Raw genomic sequence first — 23,475 nt, 5'->3', positions numbered from 1 at the left:
AATCATTATATGATGTGTTATCAGTCTAAGTGATGTAAAAGGAGTTAACTGAACTGCATTCATTTATCTTTGTATATTTTCAGCAGTGTAATAGTAAATGTAAAAAGCAGGTGGTTCACCTACTTTATCTTAATCTAAATTTTTAACTCCACCTTTCTGTGTGATTCAAGAAGACAGACGAGTCATTCCTTTAAGATCTTTACCTTTTACTTTCCCCTGTGTGCTCGTTCACTTAATGAGACACTCAATCAGGTTGTGAGAGAGCCCATCTTCTTTCCTCTCTGTCTTCTATTACAGCCACTTCCCCTGTTTATTTATTTATTTATTTTTCCTATTTATTTTCTGCATATCGCCCGCGCTTCTTCTCTTCATACATCTTACATTCGGATTCTCATTTTGCTCTTGTCTTGTTCAAGGTCAGAAATTTAAAGTGATGGAGAATAAAGGAAAACAAATGAATGAGCAGAACACTTAACGCATGCTCTGTTTTCACAGTGAGGGCCTTTTTATCTTCCCATTCATATTTTCAGGTTGGTAAATGCAGCAGGAAGATGTCTTGCAGCACAAATAATTCATTCTGTAAAGTTTTAAGAACCCCAGTATGAACAATACTGCACAGATGAAAGAAGGCATATTTATTTAATGTTTGCGTCAAAGGAAATCTTCTGGTCAAAAATAACTTGGTGATGTCATCGAGAGTAGGTTTCTGGTTAGACCCTGTACAGAAGAAGACATTTATAAAAATATAATAGTATATTATAGTCCAAGTATTTGGTTTGGGTTGGGATGGAAATATTTGCAGTGTTTTGTAGTAATACTGCTCAAGCAAAGTATCTATAAGGTGAAAAATATTAGTCCTGGCATGGAACAAATCTCCGACACAGTTACTGAATTTACCTCTAATGCATCTTACTAGTCAGTAGGTAATGAGCTAAGAGGGTAAAGTAAAAGGAAGTTAACCAGCTTTTGGTAAAGACAAAGTTTTCTTTTTTCTGATCCACAGATATTATTTTGTATTTGAGATTACTGTCTTGAGTAAGCACATATCTTTGCTATGTTTTATTATTGATATAATGATATCATTACTGGGAGCCGTTACTTGGGCTTTGATCAGAGTAGTAATACAAAGTCCCTCTGCCTCTTTCTTTATTATTTTGTCTTGGATTTTTATTTCCTTGAACTCCACTTAAAAAAGACATCTCACATCTTTATCATCAGTCTCAGTTGCCAGTTGTGCGTTTGCAGACATCCCCTTTTCCTCTTCTGCATCTTTGCATCTTCTTTTCCGTGATCATGGTTGGTTGGCATGCTCACTGGCATCAGCATGATGCGCTGATCCCTGATACAAAAAATAGTAGCACCAAGTTGCTGAGCAACAATGACATGAGATGACAAGTCCAGAGATGACAAAAAACCCCCAAAAAACATTTTTCTTACCTATTTGCATAGTCTGTGGTGTAATTTTCTTAAATCTCTTTTCACTGAGCAAATTCACTGGATTAAGACTTCACACATTGTCTTTTATTAGTAAAATGGCACACGTTAACAAAACACATCCCGATCAGTTACTTCATGGCTGATGAGAAGTTAATTAAGGTAATCGGATATGATTTTCATTCCCTGTGATTCTCCCTGAATTAGCTGCCACAAAAGTGTTCACTGTGTTAAAGAAAGAACTCATCACGTGAACACAGATGTAGGTTTTCTGTCTGTCTTACTGTCATTCCTGCTTATTCCTTTACTTCTGTTTTTCAGGGACCAGCCCACTGGACAGTCCTCGCAACTTCTCTCCCAACACAGCTGCACACTTCTCCTTTGTTCCTGCTCGCAGGTAAGACTTCCATTTATGTGCTAAGGATGTTTGTGTTTGCAGTCACACATGTAAAAAACACAGAAGCGCTGTTGTCCTCAATAAACAAACTGATTGTATTAGTGATCATTAGCTCTTACCAGTTCTTTTCAGTTTTAAGTTATACAGTACATCAGGAAAAAAAATAGAAATAAAGTAATAGATTGCAGATGTTGAGCCCAAATAGATAAGGTGTACTTCATCTTTTAATGTCCGTATCTTTGAAACAGTGTTAAACAACTCAGTGACCTATGAGAGCTGAGCAGCTGCTGATGTAAATGAGTGTGTGAGCTGATGAGGAGGCAAATTTGTAAATACTATTTTACATATCTTATCTTTAAAAGATCTGTACTCTCATATCTGTGCCGTGGCTAGCGTATGTTGCTAACTTCCGGGAACTATTGTGAGACACTGTGATCCCTAGCTGTGGTGGGGGGGTTGGAATCTATTTGATTGAACTGAAACTCTCCATTCGAGGACTGAGCCGAACAGGCAGGCTGTTTGCACGACGACGTCATCAAACACCGAGACACTGTGTGTGTGAGGTGCAGCAGCGAAAAGGAGCATTAGTGCTGATTTGAATTGGAAATCCCTCTCTGTCCAGCCACTGACCTCAGAGCTGCCGCTGCTCAGCACACTGTGGGGTGAGAGGGACACCGTGTGGTGGAGTCTGATATGACGGGCCTACTGTTCCTACTCGCATAAAAGCCTTATTTTACCAGAAACACTTTCATTTAAATGTATTTTTCATTTGGCTTTGCATGAAAATAATTGTGCTTGTTGTCATAAAATAAAAAATACATATGGCTTGCAACAAAAAGTGTGCCACTCTGCACTGCCAACAAAGTATCAGCAGTTAAACGTTTGTCTTTATCAGATATGTTTTGTTTGGAAAACCAACTGAGGCAATTTGCATCTATTTTTCAGTCTGTGTGACAGCAATAAAAATAAATAAATAAATAAAAAGAAAACCATTGTCTTGTCTTCTTTACAGCCATGGACACAGGTCTGACAGGTAATGTCTCCATTCTGACCTCTGACTTTTCCGCCTGCCTCTTCCTGCCCTCTGTCCTGCATGACTCAGCACGCGCACACACACACACACACACACACACACACACACACACACACACACACACACACACACACACACACACACACACACACTTATCTCTGCTTTTTTTAATAAGTAGAGATAAGAATGACATGAAAAAGCATCCTCTTGTTTTTTTTCTATTGGTGAATACTCAAACATTCTCATTTGTTCTCACAAAACACTTCCACAGGGGAAATCCATTTTCAGTTATGGCTCTTCAGGCTAGCCTCTCCTGTACTCTCTCCTCTGTTCACCACCTGTTTTAGGAATTCAAACATCCTAAATAGCAAGACCAGGAGTGTTCCTTTTGAAGAAGAAGGGTAATAAGGAGTGAAGGCAATCAGACACCAGTGGGGGGGGGGGGCAGAAGAAGGAAGGAATAACAAAGAAAAGCACAAGAGGAACTAACCTTCAAAATAAAAGTGGAACTAAATTGAATGAGGGACAGTCCCGAGACAACAGGAATATGTAGACAGACAAGGTAACACGAGAAAAATGAAGACCCCCCAGAACACGTAGGCAATAGAGAGACAAAAAAACAAAAGAGAGAATTGCAACCATAAACAAATATCATAATGAACACCACAGGGTTTTGTTTTGTTTTTTTAGAGGAAAAACAAATCATTTTTTAGACATTTAAATAAGTGCTTTTATGCTCTTTTTATAAATTTCTTCAAAAATCTCCAGAAGAAGTTTCACTCGTTTTAGCCAAAAGTGTAAAACAAAAAGAAATGAAATACTTGCGAGATGTTTTTAAAGTCGGACATGTTTAATTGGATTTGGAGCTGAGACACAGAAGGGGTAAGGAGGCACTTCAGGTTTGTTAGGATGAATATTTACTGAAAGTGACAAAAAGCTGGCTAATGTTTGATAACCAGAAGGTATTTGTGAAGTAAAGAATCCGGCTTTTCTGACACAGGATGAGCTGTCGAGTCTGTGAACTCTGTGGTGCTTCTCTTTACGTGTGCAAAGTCTCAGTGGATGCTTTTTGCACGCATTAGGTTCCATGCTATCTTTCCGCTTCACCTTTTCTTCCACCCACTGTAATACTTTTCCACTGTATGTGACACTACTTCATCTTGTTATTCTGGCTGTGGAGAATATGTGGTATTTCACTGAAAATGATCATTGAGTGCTGATGTCTTCATTCATTTTCTTTAATGTTCGCTCTTTGTTTTTAAGGACGGATGGCAGACGCTGGTCTCTCGCTTCATTGCCTTCCTCTGGATATGGCACTAACACTCCCAGTTCCACTGTCTCGGTAAATAAATTCACTATACTCTGTCTATGCATGTATTTGTATGTCTGCTGTAGTGATCTATAGACTCATCCATGAAAACTAGAAACACATACTTTATTTCACTTACTACAAAGCTGCAAAACTGCCGTAGCCTCCACTGCTGATTCCTTCATTCTGATACCTTACTGTGTACTTCTGCGTCCTACTCTTTTTCTTTCCCTCACTCTTAGGGACATGTCAAATGTCCCACTTGGTCTTATTCTCCTCCTTGTCCTTTACCTTCTGCTGTTCTTTCATCTCCCTTTTTTAAAATTGCACACTTCCTCTGTGGCTCCTGCCTTTAAAATGAGACTTGCTGTGCATCAAAGGCAGCAGCCTGGCTAAGTTGTCTGAGAAGCCGTGAACTTGAGCATCCAGACTAACACAATCATTGTAGTAAGAGAGAACCGAGCCCCCCTTCTCTTTTATCTTATTCGGACAAATAAGACCTTTGTTGTGTGAATTTCACCCTAACTGGTGGGGTTTTTTTTATGCTGTATGCCCTTTCTGTCACAACCCCAAAAGGATTCGTGCCTCCTACTGAAATCAAACCAGGGACTTTTCACTTGTCAGCTTTAGAAACTCACATTCACTGAAGTTCAGCTTAAAGTTGTTTGGAAAACCTTTCCAGTAGTGGAATTGCAAAGCTACATACATTATAATTTGATGACACACAGATTTACAGCTATGCCAAGCACTTCATTCTTCAGTCTTTCCACTCTGTTTTTCTGTGTAGAAACACCAGGAATTCCTGCAAGGACAGACTACCACAAATTGTTCCAGCTAGAGATAATGCTAGAATGTCCTTGCGCCAATTTCCATTTAGAGCACTTTAACTTTTCAAAAATACATCATACAAGCAAAAATAGTTTTAGCCTGTAGTATAATCCTAGCTTAGCTCCCTTCAAACCTTACAGGCATTTCCAGTTTTGAGTAATCTGCTTTTCCTGTCCCTTTCTCCTCTAATGAGAAGGGGACTAAACTTTACTCCAAAGACAAACTCAACCCAGAGTTCTTCTAATCCCAGTTTAGCTCCGGCCTAACTCCTCACTGTAGCTTCAGTGCTGGTTGTAATCTATGCTCCGTTTGTGCTCCTCCTCTCACAGTCCTCCTGTTCATCCCAGGAGAAGCTGCACCAGCTGCCCTTCCAGCCCACACCTGACGAGCTGCACTTCCTTACCAAACACTTCAGCTCTGAGAGCATCACAGATGAGGAGGGACGACGCTCCCCCGCCATGAGACCACGGTCCCGCAGCCTAAGGTAGGAGCTCTGGGCTAGCTCACAAGATATACTCTGATTGGATCCAGCAAAATGCCACATGAAACCCAGCCTACGTGTTAGTGGAAAGCAGAAATGAACGATAAAGCAAATGCCCTCCATTTTTTCTATAGCTGCTAGAGGCTTCCTGCAAAAGAAAAACCCTTGTAGGGCCCAGACGCACAAACCCTGCTTGCTATTCAAAGAAGAGTTGATGCAACACATGTCTCTGCTAAACATGTCTCTCTCAATTTTGTTTTACATTCAAAGGGAGCATATAATTTTCAAAAAGGAGTATAGTTTCTCAGCTTAATCAACCAGTATTATGTCTTTGTAAAATGTACAATTTTACAAACAATGTAGATCTTTTAGCACTTGTAGGTGCAGACCATTCAGATCAAGTCAGTACTTGAATTTAAAAGTAATCTCATAAATGTATCCTTTCTGTCCCGTGATCTAGAGATGGCTTTTCTCACCTTCAATTTGTGTCAGAAAAAGTGATGCAACGTAGCTTTATCAGTCAGTCCTGGATGATGATTGCTCATTTTGAGTGTAAAGTTGCTGGGCCTTCATTGGTCTGTAGAGGAGGCTCACACTGCTGCGCCCCTTCACTTGTGGAGGTCTGATTTTTAAATACAGCATAGCACTAAAATAGCATTTCACAAAGGATGAACAAACATTAGCAGACCCAGATTGTGTGTGTATTTGTCAGTCTTAAAAAGGTCACGCATATTCCTCTGACTTACCCATGACAGGTATAAGTGAGAATAGTCCTCACTGTGACACTCACCTGTCAAACTGTAGCTCTGTCGGTGTTGCGTTGTCTTTGGCCGTCTCCAGCCATCTTTGCTTTTTTGTGATTCTATTTCTGTTCCTGGTTGTCAAGAGATACTTTCAGATTTCACCTCATCCTATCATCTACAGATTTTCTGTATCAGTCCTCTTTAAAATTTCCTTGTATCACACACTTGTTTTGACCCCTTCATCTTTATCCCTGTTTCTTTATGGATAGATATCGAATGCTTTCATCCTATGAGATGAAAGCAGGCAATACCAAGTTACATGGTGTGTATCTGATTAGACTCCCGCTGTGTTTAGTGGTGTGTGTGTGTGTGTGTGTGTTTGTGTGGTTTGCTATCTCAGGTAATCCACCATCAACAGTGTCCCTATGTAACCTTGATATCTCTCCAGTCAGAAAATAAAATGAAATAAAAAGATCTCAGATGTTACATTTTAGCACCAACCTGCTTCTATCAGAGATAAAAGAAGAGCTGACAAGCACAGAGCACTTGCTGACTGTGAGCAAGTTACTTTACTCTGAGGTGACTTTGAAAAGTGTTTCAACTGTGGCTGGTTGTCAGCCCCCCTCGTATGAAGGAGGAGTGAGCCTCAGCAAAACCCTGACATCATATTAGTCTACCAGCAGTGAGTGTCATTAAAAAGCTTTTAATGAGCAGTCTATAGACAATCTACAAGTTCAGAGGAATAGCCAACAGAAAGCAGTAATAATGTGAGGAGTAAATGCAGTTTAAACGTTTGAAAAGGAAACGCAAAAAGATAAAAGAAGAAGAACAATGAAAGAAATTAACTGGAGTCACTGACTGGACCCATCAGACAAAAGAAGGAGCAAGAGAAGAAGAGTATGTGTATTTGGATGAGAGGCATTATAGTGAACATGAGCTGCAAAGCAATAATATATAATAGAATGATCATGATTTTATCATTCTGTTGTAAGGAATGACCTTCACCATTGTTTTTGTCATTCTCTAGCTTCTTTATTAATTTCATTTTTTGCAGAAGCAAAGTAGGATCATAGATCCGTTTGTATTGTTGGGCTGTTAAGACATCATAGCTAAAACAAAAAATATATATACCTCATATTTATGTAGTAAACAAGGATGTTTAAATACAGAAAAACATTTTTTTTTAAATTCATATCAGTTTTATACACTCTTCAATCTGTCAGTCATCACCTGGACAGTTTCCATCACCTGAGGGGGTTCCTTCAAGGCTGAGCAGCTCTTGTCTCCTTCCCTTTCACTCTACAGTCTGCAACCATTTCTGTTGGTGAGTGTAGAGGTCAAGCTAACTGATGCAGCACTCCATCATTGCTGCTTCCTTTTTAACAGTCCTTACCGAGCCTGAAGATGTGGCCTGGCTCACTGAATAAATGATGGTCCCACTAAGATCAAACCAGGTGGACTATGTGTCACTGCAGGATTTTTTGGTTGCCACTAAAGTGTCGCCTTAAATCTGACCGTTACTAGCAAAGCCCCCACACAATAACAGCTCCTTCTAAATGATTCATGGTGGGAATGTCACAGGCAGAAACCATGTCTTCTTTTTCTCAGTGTCTGGTAAAGACACAGCAACTGATGAGGGGAGGTGCGCACTACTTAATCTCCGGGGAGCATCTCTGTGACGTCCACACCTTTTTAAGGCTGGTAACTCCAATGAGCTTATACTCAGCAGGCACTGATTCCCTTCTTTGCTCCTCTTTTTCTGAGCCTTTTTCATAACAGTATTTTGCTGTTTTTAAGACTGCACTTCAAAAAGCCTTAAGAGGGCTTTTGCTCTTAATCTTAGCAGTAGCTTGGATCAGCACACCTGACAGCTTTGCTTTCTTCAGTGTTTTTTCTACACTGTGTGTCCAGACTTTTCTCTGGTGCTTTTATGCTGAGCAAACAGCAAAGTCAGAAATGGTAGGTGACTAATTTATCTGACAATTTAAACTTTAACGAATTTCACGCAATAGAAACAAGTTGCGGATTATAGATGAAATGTGTACTTCCAAAGAAAGGCTGTATGCAAACACAAAAAGCTAGAAAATATTTTATAATTATTTTTTTTAAATAGTTGAGTTTAAGCAGCTTAACACAAATTGAAATTCGTGACTGGAAACAGAGCCAGAAAGTAAATGAAGACAAAGTACTGAAATTACACTTTACATCAATTTTGAAAAGAATTTGCACCACTGTTTTAGGATTCACTAAACAAACATACCTTCACTGTTCCTTTATCTTTTCATTAGGTTTTAGCTTGGAGGATTTTAATGACATCATCGATGAATTTTGGTGGTGAAGGCACAACGTGCCCCCCTCTCTGTCACGCTCAATTAGGCGTCTTATTTCCCCAAGTCAGACGCCTCAGTTGTGAAGCAGCAATGTTATTTTTCTCTGTCTCGCTCTCTCACTCTCTCTTTTTCTCACACACACACACACACACACACACACACACACACACACACGCACACACACACGCGCACACACGCGCGCGCACACACGCGCGCGCGCACACACACACACACACACACACACACACACACACACACACACACACACACACACCAACCAATCATCTCTCCTCCCACCTCACCTCAGCCTTCCCCCAGCCTCACCATCACCGTCTGATTCCCTGTCTCATCTGATTTACTTCAATTATCCTCTGCAGAAATCAGCTCTTTTGCATTTTGAGTGCCTTTTGTCACATGTGGCACCACTTAGAAAGAAAATGGGCCTTCACCCAATGTTTTAATTATCAAATTTCATATCTTTCTGAAAGTATAAGTGCTAACTTTCGAACTGCAGCCCCACACTAAAACAAGTGTCCCACAGTTTGCTCCAATATCTCTTCTCCAAGGTCATTTCTCAGAGTAATGACTAAGACGATTTTCGCAGGGATTGCCGCGAGGCAGTTTTTATTTCCCATTACCGCAGAAATATAGCCAGGTTCTAATTAGCCTTTGTCTGGCTTTCTTATGTTATTCATCCAGAGGATTTCACTCTGGCGTCCGCTACCGCACACTGAATGGGAGATTTATTTTAATATCTGCTCAGGCTGCTCACAGGCATGAGCGCCCAACAAGAAGAACACAAAGAAGACACCAATGATATACTGTGAAAATTAAGAAAGTGCCTCAGGCTGTTTTGGACAAACTCCACCTCCTTTACTTACTGAGCCCTGTGGCAGAGCTACAGGTTTTGATTGATTTTCTCTTTCCTTAAAGGCACACGGACATTAAAGAAGTGCTTAAAGTTGAACATGTTATCGCATCAGGTGATTGACGTACATGACTAACAATTGCCTTTGTTAGTCATGTACGTGCACAGATATTCTAGCCTTTTTCTTTTTGTAAAGCATCAGTAAACCCGAATTCTGTCTTATTGCTGTGCCGTTATGTCACAAAGACAGTTTTCTTTCATCAACTAGTTGAAAACACATCTTCCTTCTAGCTTTTTCAATTTTAAGCTGTTAACAAATTCAACAGTCCCTGCAGATGTTTCACAATGAAGCAGTGAAAAGGAAGGATGAGGTCCTTTTCAGTTAAGTTTGAAATCGTTATCGTAGAGTTGGATCAGAAAATATGTAAAGGGAGGGGTCTGTACTTAATTTGATTGATTAAGGTGCTCATCACCATAAAACCCTCACATGTAGCCGAATTAAAAAAAGTTGCAAATACCGAGCCAAACTTCCTGCACAGCAAAGAAAAAACAAACCTTACCAGTTTTTTTACCAGTTTTTTTAATTGCTTGATTGCTGCCAAGGTTATCCTTAATAAATGAAATAATAATTTAAAAACTGCATTTTGTATTTGCTGTGATTATGTTTACCTAGTATTAAAATTTGTTTCATCATCTGAAACATGACAAATATGCAATGAAAAGTAAGAAATCAGGAAGGTGGCAAATACTTTTTCACAGCGGGGTGTGTGTGTGTGTGTGTGTGTGTGCGTGTGTGTGTGTGTGTGTGTGTGTGTGTGTGTGTGTGTGTGTGTGTGTGGTCATCTGTCAGCGTGATAAACTGCGCTCATGACGTTCAGCATGTTTGTCACGTTCAGGCTGTTCTCATTCCTATTACGCTCGTAATTGGACTTTGAGCTGCTGGTTGATGACTCAGAGCATTACCTCATGGTACAGGTCACCATGTATGTGCTTGTGTGCACGGGTATATTTGTGTGTTTATCAGTGACTCATGCTAACAGATGTGTGGTGGCTAAAATGTCTTTGTGTTTGTTTGCTAGGTTTGTAACCTCAGTCATATTAAGTCTCTTAAGTTTGCAGAAATTGTGAGGTGTCTTTTCTGCACTTCCTTTTTTAATGTTTTCTTAAGATTTCAATTCATTTTAAAAACAAGTAACTTGTTGGTTGGCCTTCAGGTCAAATAATTATTTTTTTTGTAAAATTAGATATTTTACTATATTTGAGTTTAGCAAAAATGTTTTACCCCCTTGATGTGATGACCCTTTATGAGGTTAAGTTGTAAGAGCAATAAAAAGTCACTTTAGGCCTCTTGAAAAACAGGAAATATACACTCAGTGCAATTAAATTTTATTTATATAACCTCAGATCTTAACAAGTCACCTCAAGGTGCTTTATATTGTAAGGTAAAGACCCTACAATAATAGAGACAAAACTCCAGCCAGGCTGGGGGTGATGGGAGGAAAACAGGACAAAAGACACCCTGTACATAGCGTAGCGCTTGCTAAATTGACCATAGATGTCGATGTACATTGATGGATGGATAAATGGATGAATGGATGGAAGTGGGCTGCGTTATAGAGATGCCTTCATTAATTTTCCTCCTTTTGCTCAGACCATTTACATACAAGAGGGAGCAGAATTTAAAATCCAGTGTGCTCAAGTACACTGGCATCACCCTTCTCGTAATAAACATGTATTCAAGTTGTTTCTGAGTAACACTAAAGGCAAGCTTAGACAATTTTAATAACAGTTGAATTTATGGCCGTGTTTCTTCATTGTATCTTCAAGAAGGATATTTAAAATCATTCCAGGAACAGTTAATAACAACCAAACTAATGGTTTAAAACAGATGAAGATATGTTGTGTGCCAGATTCCTAAAGTTCCTAAAATGCTCATCGTTTGGAAAGCAGTTTTCACTTTCATATATGATAGTAAATGAAACCGAAGGTTATCAAAGCCTTGTTCAGAATTAAATGTTTCTTCCGTGACTAAAACACATACACACACATACTGCCTTCTACCTGTCATCATCTCATATTGTGAAAGTGAGACATGGAAAGGTCAAGGGTATTGCTGCTGTTGCTGTTTTGTGTTATTGTAGAGAGAGGTCAGGTGTGGGGGTTGGTTCATGATAGAATAAGAAAAGGGATGAGTCCCTGGAGAAGCACAATACAGAGAAAATGAAGTCCACTGTTGGTGCTAGTATGAACTAAAGGAGACATCACTGTCAGTCTGTCAGGGCATGAAAACCCCCCGAGGACTAATGGAGACTCGCTGCACGGAGCTGGACGAGTAGTGAAGATGCCTGGCTTTTTACTGACGCACACATGCTGTCCGTTGGTCTGCCAGCCTCCAGAGGGGTTACCTTTGCGCTGCTCAGTGTGTGCAACCATGTGAGTCTAGAGGATGTCATGGTATTCGGTTGACACCGCTGAAGATGCACGTATGATGAAGACCCCCAGGTCCTGTTATTGTGTGTGAGCACCATCTCTTTTCTCTTCCCCTCTGCTCTGAGCTGACCGAGCCTGTCTGTCACTTCGGTTTCCTCAGGCCTGTTTCTGACAGGGCGGATCTTTTTTTTCAGAATACAAACGAGCACCAGAACTTTTCTAAATGTTCATCTGTGGAGAAAAAAAAATCTGTCTTTGCTTTATCCTAGTTTGTGCTTTTTATGTACGTTACAGAGAATCTTTAAAGAAATTCTATTCATTTTTACCATCTGGAGATTTAAAGTTTGGGTCTACTACTTTATACATTAGAGGACCATGACTATCATTAATTCTGACATAGTGAACAGGTAGACTTATGTACTGAATTATTTATGGATGCTCACATGATCCCTTCTCACAAGTATTTGGCTTCAAATGCTAGTGTTTGTGCATCACATACTCATATTTTTGGTTCCACAGTATACACAGAACAATTTCCTGATGAGCTACATCAAGAGTAACGTGTGACTGTCCTGGAAAGCATATGTTAAACAGCTTTTTGAAAATAATTGTTGCCTGTCAGCACATTTAACTAAAGGCATGCTAAGACTTTAATGGCTTACAGTTGGTGATTATCTCCATTTGCTTTGTTTCAGCCCTGGGCGCTCTCCTGTGTCCTTTGACCATGAGATTATGATGATGAACCATGTGTACAAGGAGAGATTCCCAAAGGTTTGTATTACTGACACACAGTTCCTAAAGAAACTAAAGGAAGTGCTAAAAAAAAAGGGATGAACAAAAGAACAACAATGCAAGAACCTCAGTTTAAGTCTTTGCTTTCAAAGTTGGTCTAGAATCCAAACAACAAGCAATTAAAAATGTTTAGAGTTCACTACTGTTTGGACAACTGCAAGAATTTGGGGATTTCATCATCTTTAGTACACAGTGTATTTAAAAAAAAGAAGAAGAATCTACAGATGTTTCTGTGAGCAAGGGAGCACGCTGAGAAGTAGTGCTGAACTGCAGCGTTACATCAAAAACATACCTGATTCTGTAATAAGTGCATGGGCTCAGACACCTTCTGCTTAAGTTAGTCAATGAACACATTTCATCTCTATAGCCACTAATACGGTTTTAAGCAGTCCTATAAAAACAACAATGGTATTTTGATATTAGTTGTGTTTTTTAGGTTTTCATCATTGACACAGTTTTTGTCATATTGCCTCTGCACACCACCCCGGTGGATTTTAAATCGGTCTTTCAAGATGTTTCTAAAGCGTAGACGTTCAGCTTTAATTCATGACGTGTTGCTAATATATTGAGTTAACTGTTAAAGAATGTAAATTGCATTATACGTAGTTCAATATTTTAAGATTGTTTTTAAGAAGTGGATAAAAAAAAACAACTGCTGTCTAGAACCCACGGACATCACATATGCTGCATTTCCTCCATCGAGATGCTCTGCTAGGCCTTTACTCAGCCAGCTTTAGTTGCTGCATGTTTGTGAATCTTTGTGCAGTCAGTTTAACAACTGAAAATCATGCTCTATTAGGCTAATATCAGGTCATTGACTTGGTCAAATATCTCATTTCTTTGTCTAGAGAGACTTGGATTGCTATGTGTTTGTTCATTATCCAGCACCATCAATTTTGCAGCATTTGCCTGAATTTGAGTGGAGAACATAACTTAAAAAAAACAAAATAGATGCACCACAGTAGTTAAATAAATTGGTGCTAAGAACATATTCAAAATGAGCATATATTTTCAAGCCCTAATGCAGCACTGCTTTAAAAAAGATGTTGTTCATTACTGTGCAGTAAGGCTGCACATCCACAAGTGCAAATTAAGACTCCAGCATGCAGAGATATGCACATGCGTAAAAAAAATCCAGAAATGCTGTCCAATGATCTGGCTGATGAAGTCTAAGAGATCGATGCGTTTGCTTTGTTTCTATTTTCTATTTAATACAGGATTTATACACAACTGAAATATTATTGCAAGTTGTTTTTATTCAATGAAGCAGCTGCAGTAAGTGCGGTATGAGCAGCATTTTGAAATAAAATACTCTAATTTCTTATTAATATGTGACATCAGCGTTCGTCTCTGTTCCATATTTCTCTTTTTTCTTACAGCGACCTGTCCCTTTAAGTATTTGTTCAATTACTGTGACATAGATGATGTATTATGCTAAAGACTAGAAGTTTAGTGTTTCATTGAGTACATTATTTCAGGCCTGTATCAAACATCATTTTTGAATAATTAATTTTTCAATTAGAAGGGATTTTCCCTTCCATATGAGATTATCTTATAGCCGTGCCGTTTACTGTCTCTCCATGTGTCTCACATGAGCGTTCCTATGTGTGACTCATCCTTCTCCCCACCCTGTAATTGCCTTCCGCCTCCTCCCCTCAGGCAACAGCTCAAATGGAGGAGCGTCTGGCCGAGCTGCTTGCCTCCTCGGCCCCAGAGAAGATTTGCCCATTGGCCGACGGGGTCTTGAGCTTCATTCATCATCAGCTTATAGAGTTGTCCAGAGACTGCCTGGAGAAAAGCAGAGAGGACCTCATCACTTCCCGCTACTTCTACGAACTCCAGGAGAATCTGGAGAAGCTGCTGCAAGATGTAAGTTGATTCACAAGTTTATTCACAGTCCCGCAATAAGCCACTTTTGCTTCCAATTCTTAATCATTCCTTTGAATAAAGCGTGTAAGAGCAATCTAAATATAAGAACTTCATTTGCTTCCAATTGTGTTCCTCATGCACTTCTAAAGAACAAACAAACAGACACACAACAATCAGCTCGGACACTTTTGACCAGGTGTAGACTGCAGTGTTGATTCTAGAGACCTCTAAATGTTTTAATTATTTAATTCTTTTCATTATTTTCTTCTCTTTAAAAATACACAAATAAAGACACAACATGTATAGTACCATCCCAGCCATGCTTGGGTTTACTGTGCAACAACTTACAGTGTGACACACACCTTTGTTCACTCATTGCGAGTATGGTTACATGTCTTATGAATGCACAGAGGCTGCCGTTCCTTACAGACCTAAGACTTCCTGGGCTCTCACACATTCCTTCATAAACAGTTTGTATATTTCTGTCAATCAATTTAAATTTACTCACTTGGTGTGACAAAATTACCTCGTGTCCGTTTACACACGAATATCAACATGACAGAGCACAGAAATGTACTTACACATGTGTGAGCGGTGGTGACATCTCTATTAGCTCAGTTTTCAGGGGCCTGAGGGTGTGATATTGTGGCTCCCACAGGCCTCTTATTGACCTTCTGTTCTACTGGGACACATAAACACAAGATATCTCAATCATAGACACACACATATATGCAGGCAAGCACACACACGCTCTCCGATTTTAATTTCACACTTCAGTGGTCACTGGGGACTGATGGATGACTCTCCCAGACGCAAGGAGGTGCAGTGGAAAGGTTTTGGGATGGCTGAGGATTGGAGGGGATTCCTCTGCTTTCGATTGGCCAGCAGGTTCACAGAGGAAAGGGGAGGTGGATGTACATGCATGAAGCCTGTTCAAAGTCTTTTGGAGGGTGTGAGGAACTCGGGTTGTGCACATCTGGAGAAGCGCTCCCAGCTCAGATGGCAGTGCAGCAATGCGGGCTGAATGATGACATCACCAATTAGGCGACATTAGACTGTTTTTTTTTTCTTCTGTTTTTTGTAATATAGCCAAGTGCAGCAGCAGGTGAAGCAGACCTCCAGCTCAGAAAATGAATTTGTGAGCAGGTGGATGCAGGTGTGAAGGCAACCTCAGCACTTTCATTTATGGGAATTCCACGTAATTTTTGTGGGTGTTTGTCCGAGACATGTATCGCACCTCGTGGCAGAGGAGGCTGGAAGAAGAGGAGGTGGAGGAGGTGATAAGGAGGAGCGAGTGGAAGGTGTTCATGGACTGCTGGGAGGAGGAAGGGACAGATGCCGACTTTACAGTTGAGTCAATTTCGGTTTGATTCAGTGTAGCTTTATTGAGACGTTGAGACTCGGTTACATTGTTGTTGAGGATCAGACTCGAAGGTAAACTGAATGTTGCTGATCTGATGTCATACCTGAGGAGTTGCCTGCACTACTTTCTCTGGCTTTAGTAGCTTGTAACTGTAAATTGTTCTACAAACAAAACCTTTGAAAGGTTCATAAAAGACAAGTGAGCCTACGTCTTATTCTTACCCCTTATCTGCAAGTTGAGTCTAGCTAGTTTTTTGTGGCATTAAGTGCGACTTTGTGAGCAATTTCTTCCCAAATGCTGCTGTTGTTGGCTCAAAAGTCAGCTCAGAAAGGTGATGCATTATCTGGTATTTACTATTTTAACAGGAGATCTCAACAGAGAGTTAATCTAGTTTTTCATTCAATATATTTGTAAATATAATTACATCAAAATTGATCATTTTGCCTGATGTAGTGAATGTCATTCATCTTGTCCATCTTAACTGCTTATCCAACTGGAATCAATGCCATCTTTATTGGGCGAAGTGTACGCCTTGGACAGGTGACCTGACCATCACAGATCCAGTGAGTCAAAAACCAAAAGGAACACCTTAAATGAAGGCTTTTTATCCCCAGATAACTTGATCACTAAAATAAATCAGCCGTTCTTTTTCTTCCATGGCCCTCCGTCTCAACCTATCCCTCCTCTGTCACACCAACCCTCAGCATATACTCCTTCACTAAATCCATGAATCTTCTCTGTGGTTCCTCTTTTCCTTCTGCCTGGTGACTCCATCTTCAACATCCTTTGTCCGGTATAGCTACTATCCCATCAATGCAAATATTAAAACAATCTCAACCCTGCCTGTCTAACTTTGTTTCCCTTAAAAATCAGAGAAACACCGTAGAAAAGTCTTAAAAAACAAACTGCGTGAAGCTTGATGGTTTCACTTTCCTCTGTAGTGAGATTTCTGTGTGCCACTCAGTGAGCGTGAGTGAAGTGGAATTTAATCAGCTGAAACTGGAAAATGACAAAACTCAACAGAAACTTGCCATTTGATAAACTGACCCTGTAATTTTACAGGAATAACGGTAACAAAAATAATAGTTTGTATGTTCTCTCAGTGGCTTTTTACTATGCTTCACTGCACTTTACATGAGCCAGTTACAGAGTAACTTTGAGAAATGAGCCTTTCTCATTTTTGAGAAGCTGGTTTGGTAAACCCATTTCCCCTTGTTTTTCATTTTTACCAGCCTGCACCTTTTGGTTTCTGCAATTATCAGTCCTTTTCCTTTATCATCATTCCTTATCCCCTTCTTTGGTGTCCTTTCTTTCCTTTCCTTGTGTCATGACCTCATTACAAAATTCACAGGAGGCTGACTAAACTCTCCTCCTCCTGTCCTTCTCTTGTCTTTTTTCTGTCCTCCACCTTCACCCCTCTTCTTTGGCTCATACTCACTTCCTCTCGGTCATCTATCCCTGTCACGAGGCCTTAGTGACCTGTCTGGCGGTCACCATGGCAACCTCCATCCAGGACATCCTCTGCTGGAACCCCTGGGAGACCCTGTTAGACTCCTGGAGGTCACCTGAGGGCAGAGGGTTGTAGAAAGCTATCTCAGCTCCAGTGATCTGTCACTAAGTGTCCATCCTTCACTCTGAACCTTCAACAGATTTGCCACAAGCCATACACAGCTGCAAACACCTGCTTTTAATAGTCTTTTAGCTGAATTCAGGTACAACTGTGACCTGCTTGGAGGAAATGATGCATGCTCTCTGTTAAGCATGAGAAAAAGATCTTTTCTTCCATATGTTATGGTGTTAAAAAAATTAAATTGAATTGAACTGAACCAAATTAACACCAGAAATTCACATTCAATCATTCTTAAACATCTCACATTCACTTTTTCATGAGTGCTTGTGGTGGTACTTTTCAAATGAATAAAAGCAAAGAAAATGGAATTTGAAGTGAAGGAAAAGCAGCTCACAGGGATCTGTGACTTTGTTCCACTGTACTGAGTGTTGCTGTGTGATGACATCATTTCTGTACACTATGTATTGTGATATTGTTGTATTAGGTTATCTGTGATCCCCACGTCTCTCTGTTAGACTTAATGAATTTACCTCTGATCTTAAAAAAAACTTGAATTTTTTTTAAATAAAAAAGGACATAAATATTATTTATTTATTTTATATTTGCAGAAATGCAGCTAAGGTTGTGAACATTTTACAATAAGATACTGCCAAATTATATGTACTTACATGTACTTCCCTTTAAACAAAATTGAAGCTTAGTTGAACAAAAACAGTTATTGTACCATTTGTTAAAATAAATAAATAAAATAAATGTTTAAATAAAATAAATGTTTAAGGACTTTGGTCTCACCAAAGTCCTTAAACATTTGGTGAGACCACTTTCACTGCCAGCAGTTTCCAGCATTTCCTGGATTTCACTCTTAAATTAGGATTAAATTAGTTTAATTAAGTCTTACTAAGTATATTTACTCACTGGTAATCGGAATTATAGCATGTTTTACAGTATTCATTTCACACCAGCCTTGATGATTCACAAGAAATTGAATTTGTTAATGAAAATTAGTTGATCTTTTTCAATATAAGTGAAATGCTCATCTAATTTCTTCTCTGACGAGACGAGCAGCGCTCCGCTGATGAAGACAAAGGATGTTGAAGATGACGTTTTTGGCACCAGTTGTAATAACTGTGTGTATCGCTTAGCATGGTTAATCGCTATGCGTTTACCAAACATAAAAGTCCAATCCACGTCATTCTAGCATAATAGAATAAATTTGTAATACACTAAAATCTATAAATTAGATCACACTGTGCATGTGGATTCAAGATGTTAAAGGACTTGTATGTATGCTGTGTACCCACCAGGGAGTCACTTCATGTTGACCACACAGTGTTAAAATATGCCGGCTGTCTCTTTCTCACATAGTCTCTGGATAATTAGTCTCTATGTAGGGGGAGCCTATCCCTCAGCTGTGCGTTACCACCGATCGCTGGTCCTTAAAGTAACCACACACATACACGCACATACATAATATTCCATCTCCTTTATACTTAGATACATATAGTTGAATACCAATACAGTAGATATTCACTCCCTCCCTCCAGGTTTCATTACAGTTATAAATAATTCAAGAGATAATTCAAGGGTGGTGGTGGTGGTGGGGTTATAGGGGCCCCCGGGCCCTCTGCATCTGTCAGACAAACAACAACCTGTCAGCCACGCTTTGTTTATGAGCAGCCGCCTCCCCTGTGTTACCCCGCCTGACACATACATACATTATAAAAACATGCATACGTGCCACATTCATAAATGTGCACATATGAAACCACATGTACACAGTTTCTCTTTAATTATTTTATTTTGTTACAGTGGCAGGTTCGTCACCACACACACACAGATGCACTTTCTTTCCACCCCATTTCTTTCCAGGGGTCAGTGTTTGCTCCAGCTGCATCTCCAGTCAGTTACAACGGATTGCTGAGTAAATTGCTCTGTCTCCATGCTGGCAGACATTTCATGGTGGATACGAAGGAGTGAGGCAGAGGTCATTTCTGATTTAGATTACCTCTCAGGTGTCAATGAAAGAAGGACTCCACCATCTGTTCATCCTCATGGCTGTTCTGCTTTGTTTATGAAGGACAAATCCAGCACAAGAGACGTTTTCTATTCAGTGCAAGGTCATCAAAGTTCACACAGATGAATTATTGTCCTGTCCTGACAGATACGAGTTGTTTGTTTGTTAGCTGTTTTTTTTTTGTTGTTATTGTTTTTTTCTTGCCTATTTGAATTTAATATCGCAGAGAATATTTGTAATAATTGTTCTTTGTACACTTTTTGCTTTAACCCTGAGTCCTCTTGTGTTCTCTTTAAGGCTCATGAGCGTTCTGAAAGCATAGAGGTTACCTTTGTCACACAACTTGTCAAGAAGCTGATGATCATAATCGCCCGGCCCGCACGTCTGCTCGAGTGTCTGGTAAGAAAGACCTTCACAGACCTTCCAGATGTTTTTTAATTAATTTTTTATTTAAATATGAAGCTTATTCACCTTTTTCACCAAACCTTACCTTGCTTGCTTATCCTCAACAGCTACTGAGTCCTTTTTGCATTTCAGTTACTAGTATTAACTGGAATTGTTTTTTTCATACTGTTCAGATTCGCTCCATAAACGCTTGAAAAATGCAATTTAGAGCTTTCTGCTCCTTGGTGGAAATTTAAGCCAATAAATCAATTTATGGGTATTTCAAAACAGTCTAATGTACACGCATGCTCACACATTAACACCTCTCAGCAACATTATGTTTAGACAACAGCAGAGCTTCTTTTCTTTCTCTGTCTGTCACCTATTCAAACTTCTCTCAGAGGACCTCCATGATTTTGGGATGAGATTAAGGATGGGAGTTGGTACAAATTTAGTGATTCCATTATTGATATCACTTATTGATTGTCATTAGGTTCTCATTGGCTCTGTTTTGAGAGTCACCACCATTACATACAAACTAAAAAAAATACATACATAGGTGTGTAAGCAGCATAATGTTGTTGTTTCTGTCCTGGAAGCAGTTTTCCACTTTAACATTTATCTCATCCTTTTGTACGATAAAAAAAAGTCCGTATCCACACTCTAAACTGTGTCATTATTTTCCTCCTCTGACACGTGAACTGAAATCAGCGGATTGTAGTGCGAGTGCAAAAACCGATAAGTGGGATCGATAGGCAGACAGGCTAACAATTCCAAGGAATTGGACTACTGGGAACTAGTTCTCTACAAGAACCGGTTCTCAATTTGTATCCCTGGATGAGATGGTTCGCATTTTCAGCCTAATAGATGGAACCAGCAATTGGTGAGCCCAGGAGTTTGACATTAGGGAAAACAATGGGAAAAGGGGAAAGAAAGAAAGATGTGGAGTGCAGAAGACAGGGATAATTGGAGGGGCAGTAGAGGATGAGGAAGAGGAGGACAAGAGGGGAGGTTTCCCCAGTCCTCACATCAGTAGTTTTGACTAATTGCATACAGCTGAAGCTGTGACACTGAACAGGATGGGTTTTTACAAATGAAAGCACAGAGAGACAAGAGGGGGCAGGAAGTGTTTATGTGTGTCCACAAGAAGGGAATAATCAGGCAGTCTGTCTTAGTCAGAGGACACAGAAGTTTCTGCCCAGCAAAACATCCTGTACGTCTGCAGCACCGTCCAAGTCTTCGCTCTGTGATTGCTTTAGAATCACACAGAAGGTTTAGATTGTGTGTTTTTTCTGTGCAGCGCTGTTGTTGGGGCAACTCACTTTAAATCAGAGTTGAATATCTTGATCTAATAAGATAACCAGATGAATTTCTGTTTCTCTCCATGTCGAGACTCAAACAGGACGGGAGCATTTTGTGCTAAATTATGATATTTCGTTACTGGAGAATTATCACAGATACAGAACTACACAAAGAATCTTCATATTATATGTTACTGTTTATTGTTATTATTGCAAGGCAAAATACTGAACAGCTAATAAGAGTCTGGACAGGTCAAGGCTTTCAACCGTTTAAATTCACATGTGTCATGGCTTTCATAACAACTTACACAGCTGAGATTGTAGGAACCATTTTGGCACCAAAAGAAATAGATTCTCATTCTGTTATTACTTGATTTTGAACCTTAAGCTTTGATTTGTCTCTTTATGCCACTCCTGCTTCATGACCTCCTTCCACTCTCCCTCCTTTGCAGGAGTTTGATCCTGAGGAGTTCTACCACTTGTTGGAAGCAGCTGAAGGCCATGCAAAAGAAGGCCAGGGCATTAAGTCTGACATTCCCCGATACATCATCAGCCAGCTGGGCCTCACCAGGGACCCTCTGGAGGGTAACATCAGCAAACATCAAATATTTCTTATTTAACTGGTTAACTACTGTCTTTTTCTTTGCCCCCCTCGGTTCCTCTTTCTCCTGGTCATTGATCCTTGTGTCTCGTTGTAGAAATGACTCAGCTCAGCAGCTATGATAGTGGAAACCCAGAAACCCCAGAGACAGATGATTCAGTTGACGTGAGTATACAATGAAGGAGTGTTTAATAGGAATCTGTGAAAGTAGACCAAAAATGTAAGCAGTTTAATTGACTTTCATTTTAATCATCTAATCAATTTGAAATCACTTTTCAAGCAACTTGTAGATTCAGAAACATACAAAAGGGTGAATTTTACTAATCATTTATGAAAATACAGTAAAGATTTTTTTTCATGGTTCTTCTCTTTGGGTTGAAAACCTTTCATGTTTTTTGCTTTTGTGTTTCAGACTCGAGTAGCCACAGTCCCAGCAGGATCACCACAGACTAAAGCCAAAACCCCTCGAGAGGAGGACTTTGAAAATATCAAGCTCATCAGTAATGGAGCCTATGGGTACAACAGCATTCAACCCATCTCTCTGTCTGTATTTTTAATATATGTTAAGTTCTTTGTAAAACCTGAATACCTTTCTTGTCCTGTGTAGGGCTGTGTTTCTCGTACGTCACAAGGAGACCAGGCAACGATTTGCTATGAAGAAGATCAACAAGCAGAACTTGATCCTGAGGAACCAGATCCAGCAGGCCTTTGTAGAGCGAGACATACTAACATTTGCTGAGAACCCTTTTGTTGTCTCAATGTTCTGTTCTTTCGAGACCAGGAGACACTTGTGCATGGTGATGGAGTATGTGGAGGGTAAGATAATTACTAGTTGTCATTAGTGGTGGTAGTAGTATTATGTTGTCTAATATTGCAACTCTCATGTGTCATCTATAGGTGGCGACTGTGCCACACTCCTGAAGAATATCGGAGCCTTGCCTGTGGATATGGCTCGTATGTACTTTGCTGAAACTGTCCTCGCCTTAGAATATCTTCACAATTATGGCATCGTGCACAGAGACCTCAAGCCTGACAAGTAAGACTCAGATAACTAAAATAGGGATATCCACATCACACTGCACCATGACGAGTGTTTGGAGCAGTCTGAAGCCTTGTTCACAGTGTTTTTTCGCAGTAATTACTTTAACATAAGTTGCTCATATGTGTTTTCTTTTTTATGATTTTGTTGATTATTGTTATTACTAAGGTTAGAAACTAATAGAAATAGTGCACTGTTTTTCCAACATTTGCTGTCTGGACAGAAACTTTCAATTTTCTCTCGTGCAGTCTTCTCATCACATCTATGGGACACATCAAGCTGACGGACTTTGGCCTCTCTAAAATCGGTTTGATGAGTTTGACCACAAATCTGTATGAAGGACACATAGAGAAAGACACCCGGGAGTTTCTGGACAAACAGGTATGAGCTTTTTAAGGCTTATGCATGCATGTTATGACTGACTGTGAAACTGCACACTCACATTTGTCATTCAGAAGTTGTTAGTCAGTGAGCACACCCCCGATTCCTTTCTTAAACTTTGAATTATGTCAGTTTACAAAATGAATTTGATGTTTTATTCCGTATGTATGATAAACTCAGCAGAAAGGTTTTACAGAGACAAAGCCCAAGGGCAGTGTTTGCATGTTTGCATAGTGTTGGCTTCACTTTTCAGACCCAGAAGTTATGCCTGTCTTTCCTTAACAAAACTGAATAAATACCTTTGTGTG

At 39.7% G+C, this 23,475-nt stretch overlaps 1 protein-coding gene and 1 long non-coding RNA gene across 12 annotated transcripts in view; one reads left to right on the top strand and one right to left on the bottom strand.

Moving 5' to 3' along the window:
* Positions 1-23,475, top strand: part of mast2 (microtubule associated serine/threonine kinase 2) — a 140,800-nt gene that overhangs the window by 99,353 nt on the left and 17,972 nt on the right. For 9 of the 11 annotated variants that reach the window (XM_076876095.1, XM_076876096.1, XM_012924157.4 and 6 more), the window contains 13 exons: positions 1,756-1,831; positions 2,844-2,864; positions 4,128-4,206; positions 5,331-5,485; positions 12,549-12,624; positions 14,305-14,514; positions 19,759-19,860; positions 21,599-21,731; positions 21,845-21,912; positions 22,160-22,263; positions 22,355-22,563; positions 22,645-22,783; positions 23,035-23,167. In XM_076876095.1, coding sequence (XP_076732210.1) covers positions 1,756-1,831; positions 2,844-2,864; positions 4,128-4,206; positions 5,331-5,485; positions 12,549-12,624; positions 14,305-14,514; positions 19,759-19,860; positions 21,599-21,731; positions 21,845-21,912; positions 22,160-22,263; positions 22,355-22,563; positions 22,645-22,783; positions 23,035-23,167 — 1,505 coding nt within the window. The remainder of the gene's footprint in view (positions 1-1,755; positions 1,832-2,843; positions 2,865-4,127; positions 4,207-5,330; positions 5,486-12,548; positions 12,625-14,304; positions 14,515-19,758; positions 19,861-21,598; positions 21,732-21,844; positions 21,913-22,159; positions 22,264-22,354; positions 22,564-22,644; positions 22,784-23,034; positions 23,168-23,475) is intronic. The other 2 variants (XM_012924158.4, XM_004569357.4) reach the window with 1 other exon arrangement.
* LOC143413299 (uncharacterized) lies at positions 14,294-17,533 on the bottom strand. Its single transcript, XR_013093929.1, has 3 exons — positions 17,316-17,533; positions 15,096-15,196; positions 14,294-14,433 (listed from the first exon to the last, which is right to left on the bottom strand). It is a non-coding gene; the product is annotated as an uncharacterized LOC143413299 (long non-coding RNA).

Source organism: Maylandia zebra, linkage group LG17, assembly GCF_041146795.1.
Source record: "Maylandia zebra isolate NMK-2024a linkage group LG17, Mzebra_GT3a, whole genome shotgun sequence".
Classification (NCBI taxonomy): Eukaryota; Metazoa; Chordata; class Actinopteri; order Cichliformes; family Cichlidae; genus Maylandia; species Maylandia zebra.
The sequence above is the reverse complement of the archived record's forward strand: the minus strand, read 5'-3'. Positions and strand labels throughout refer to the sequence as shown.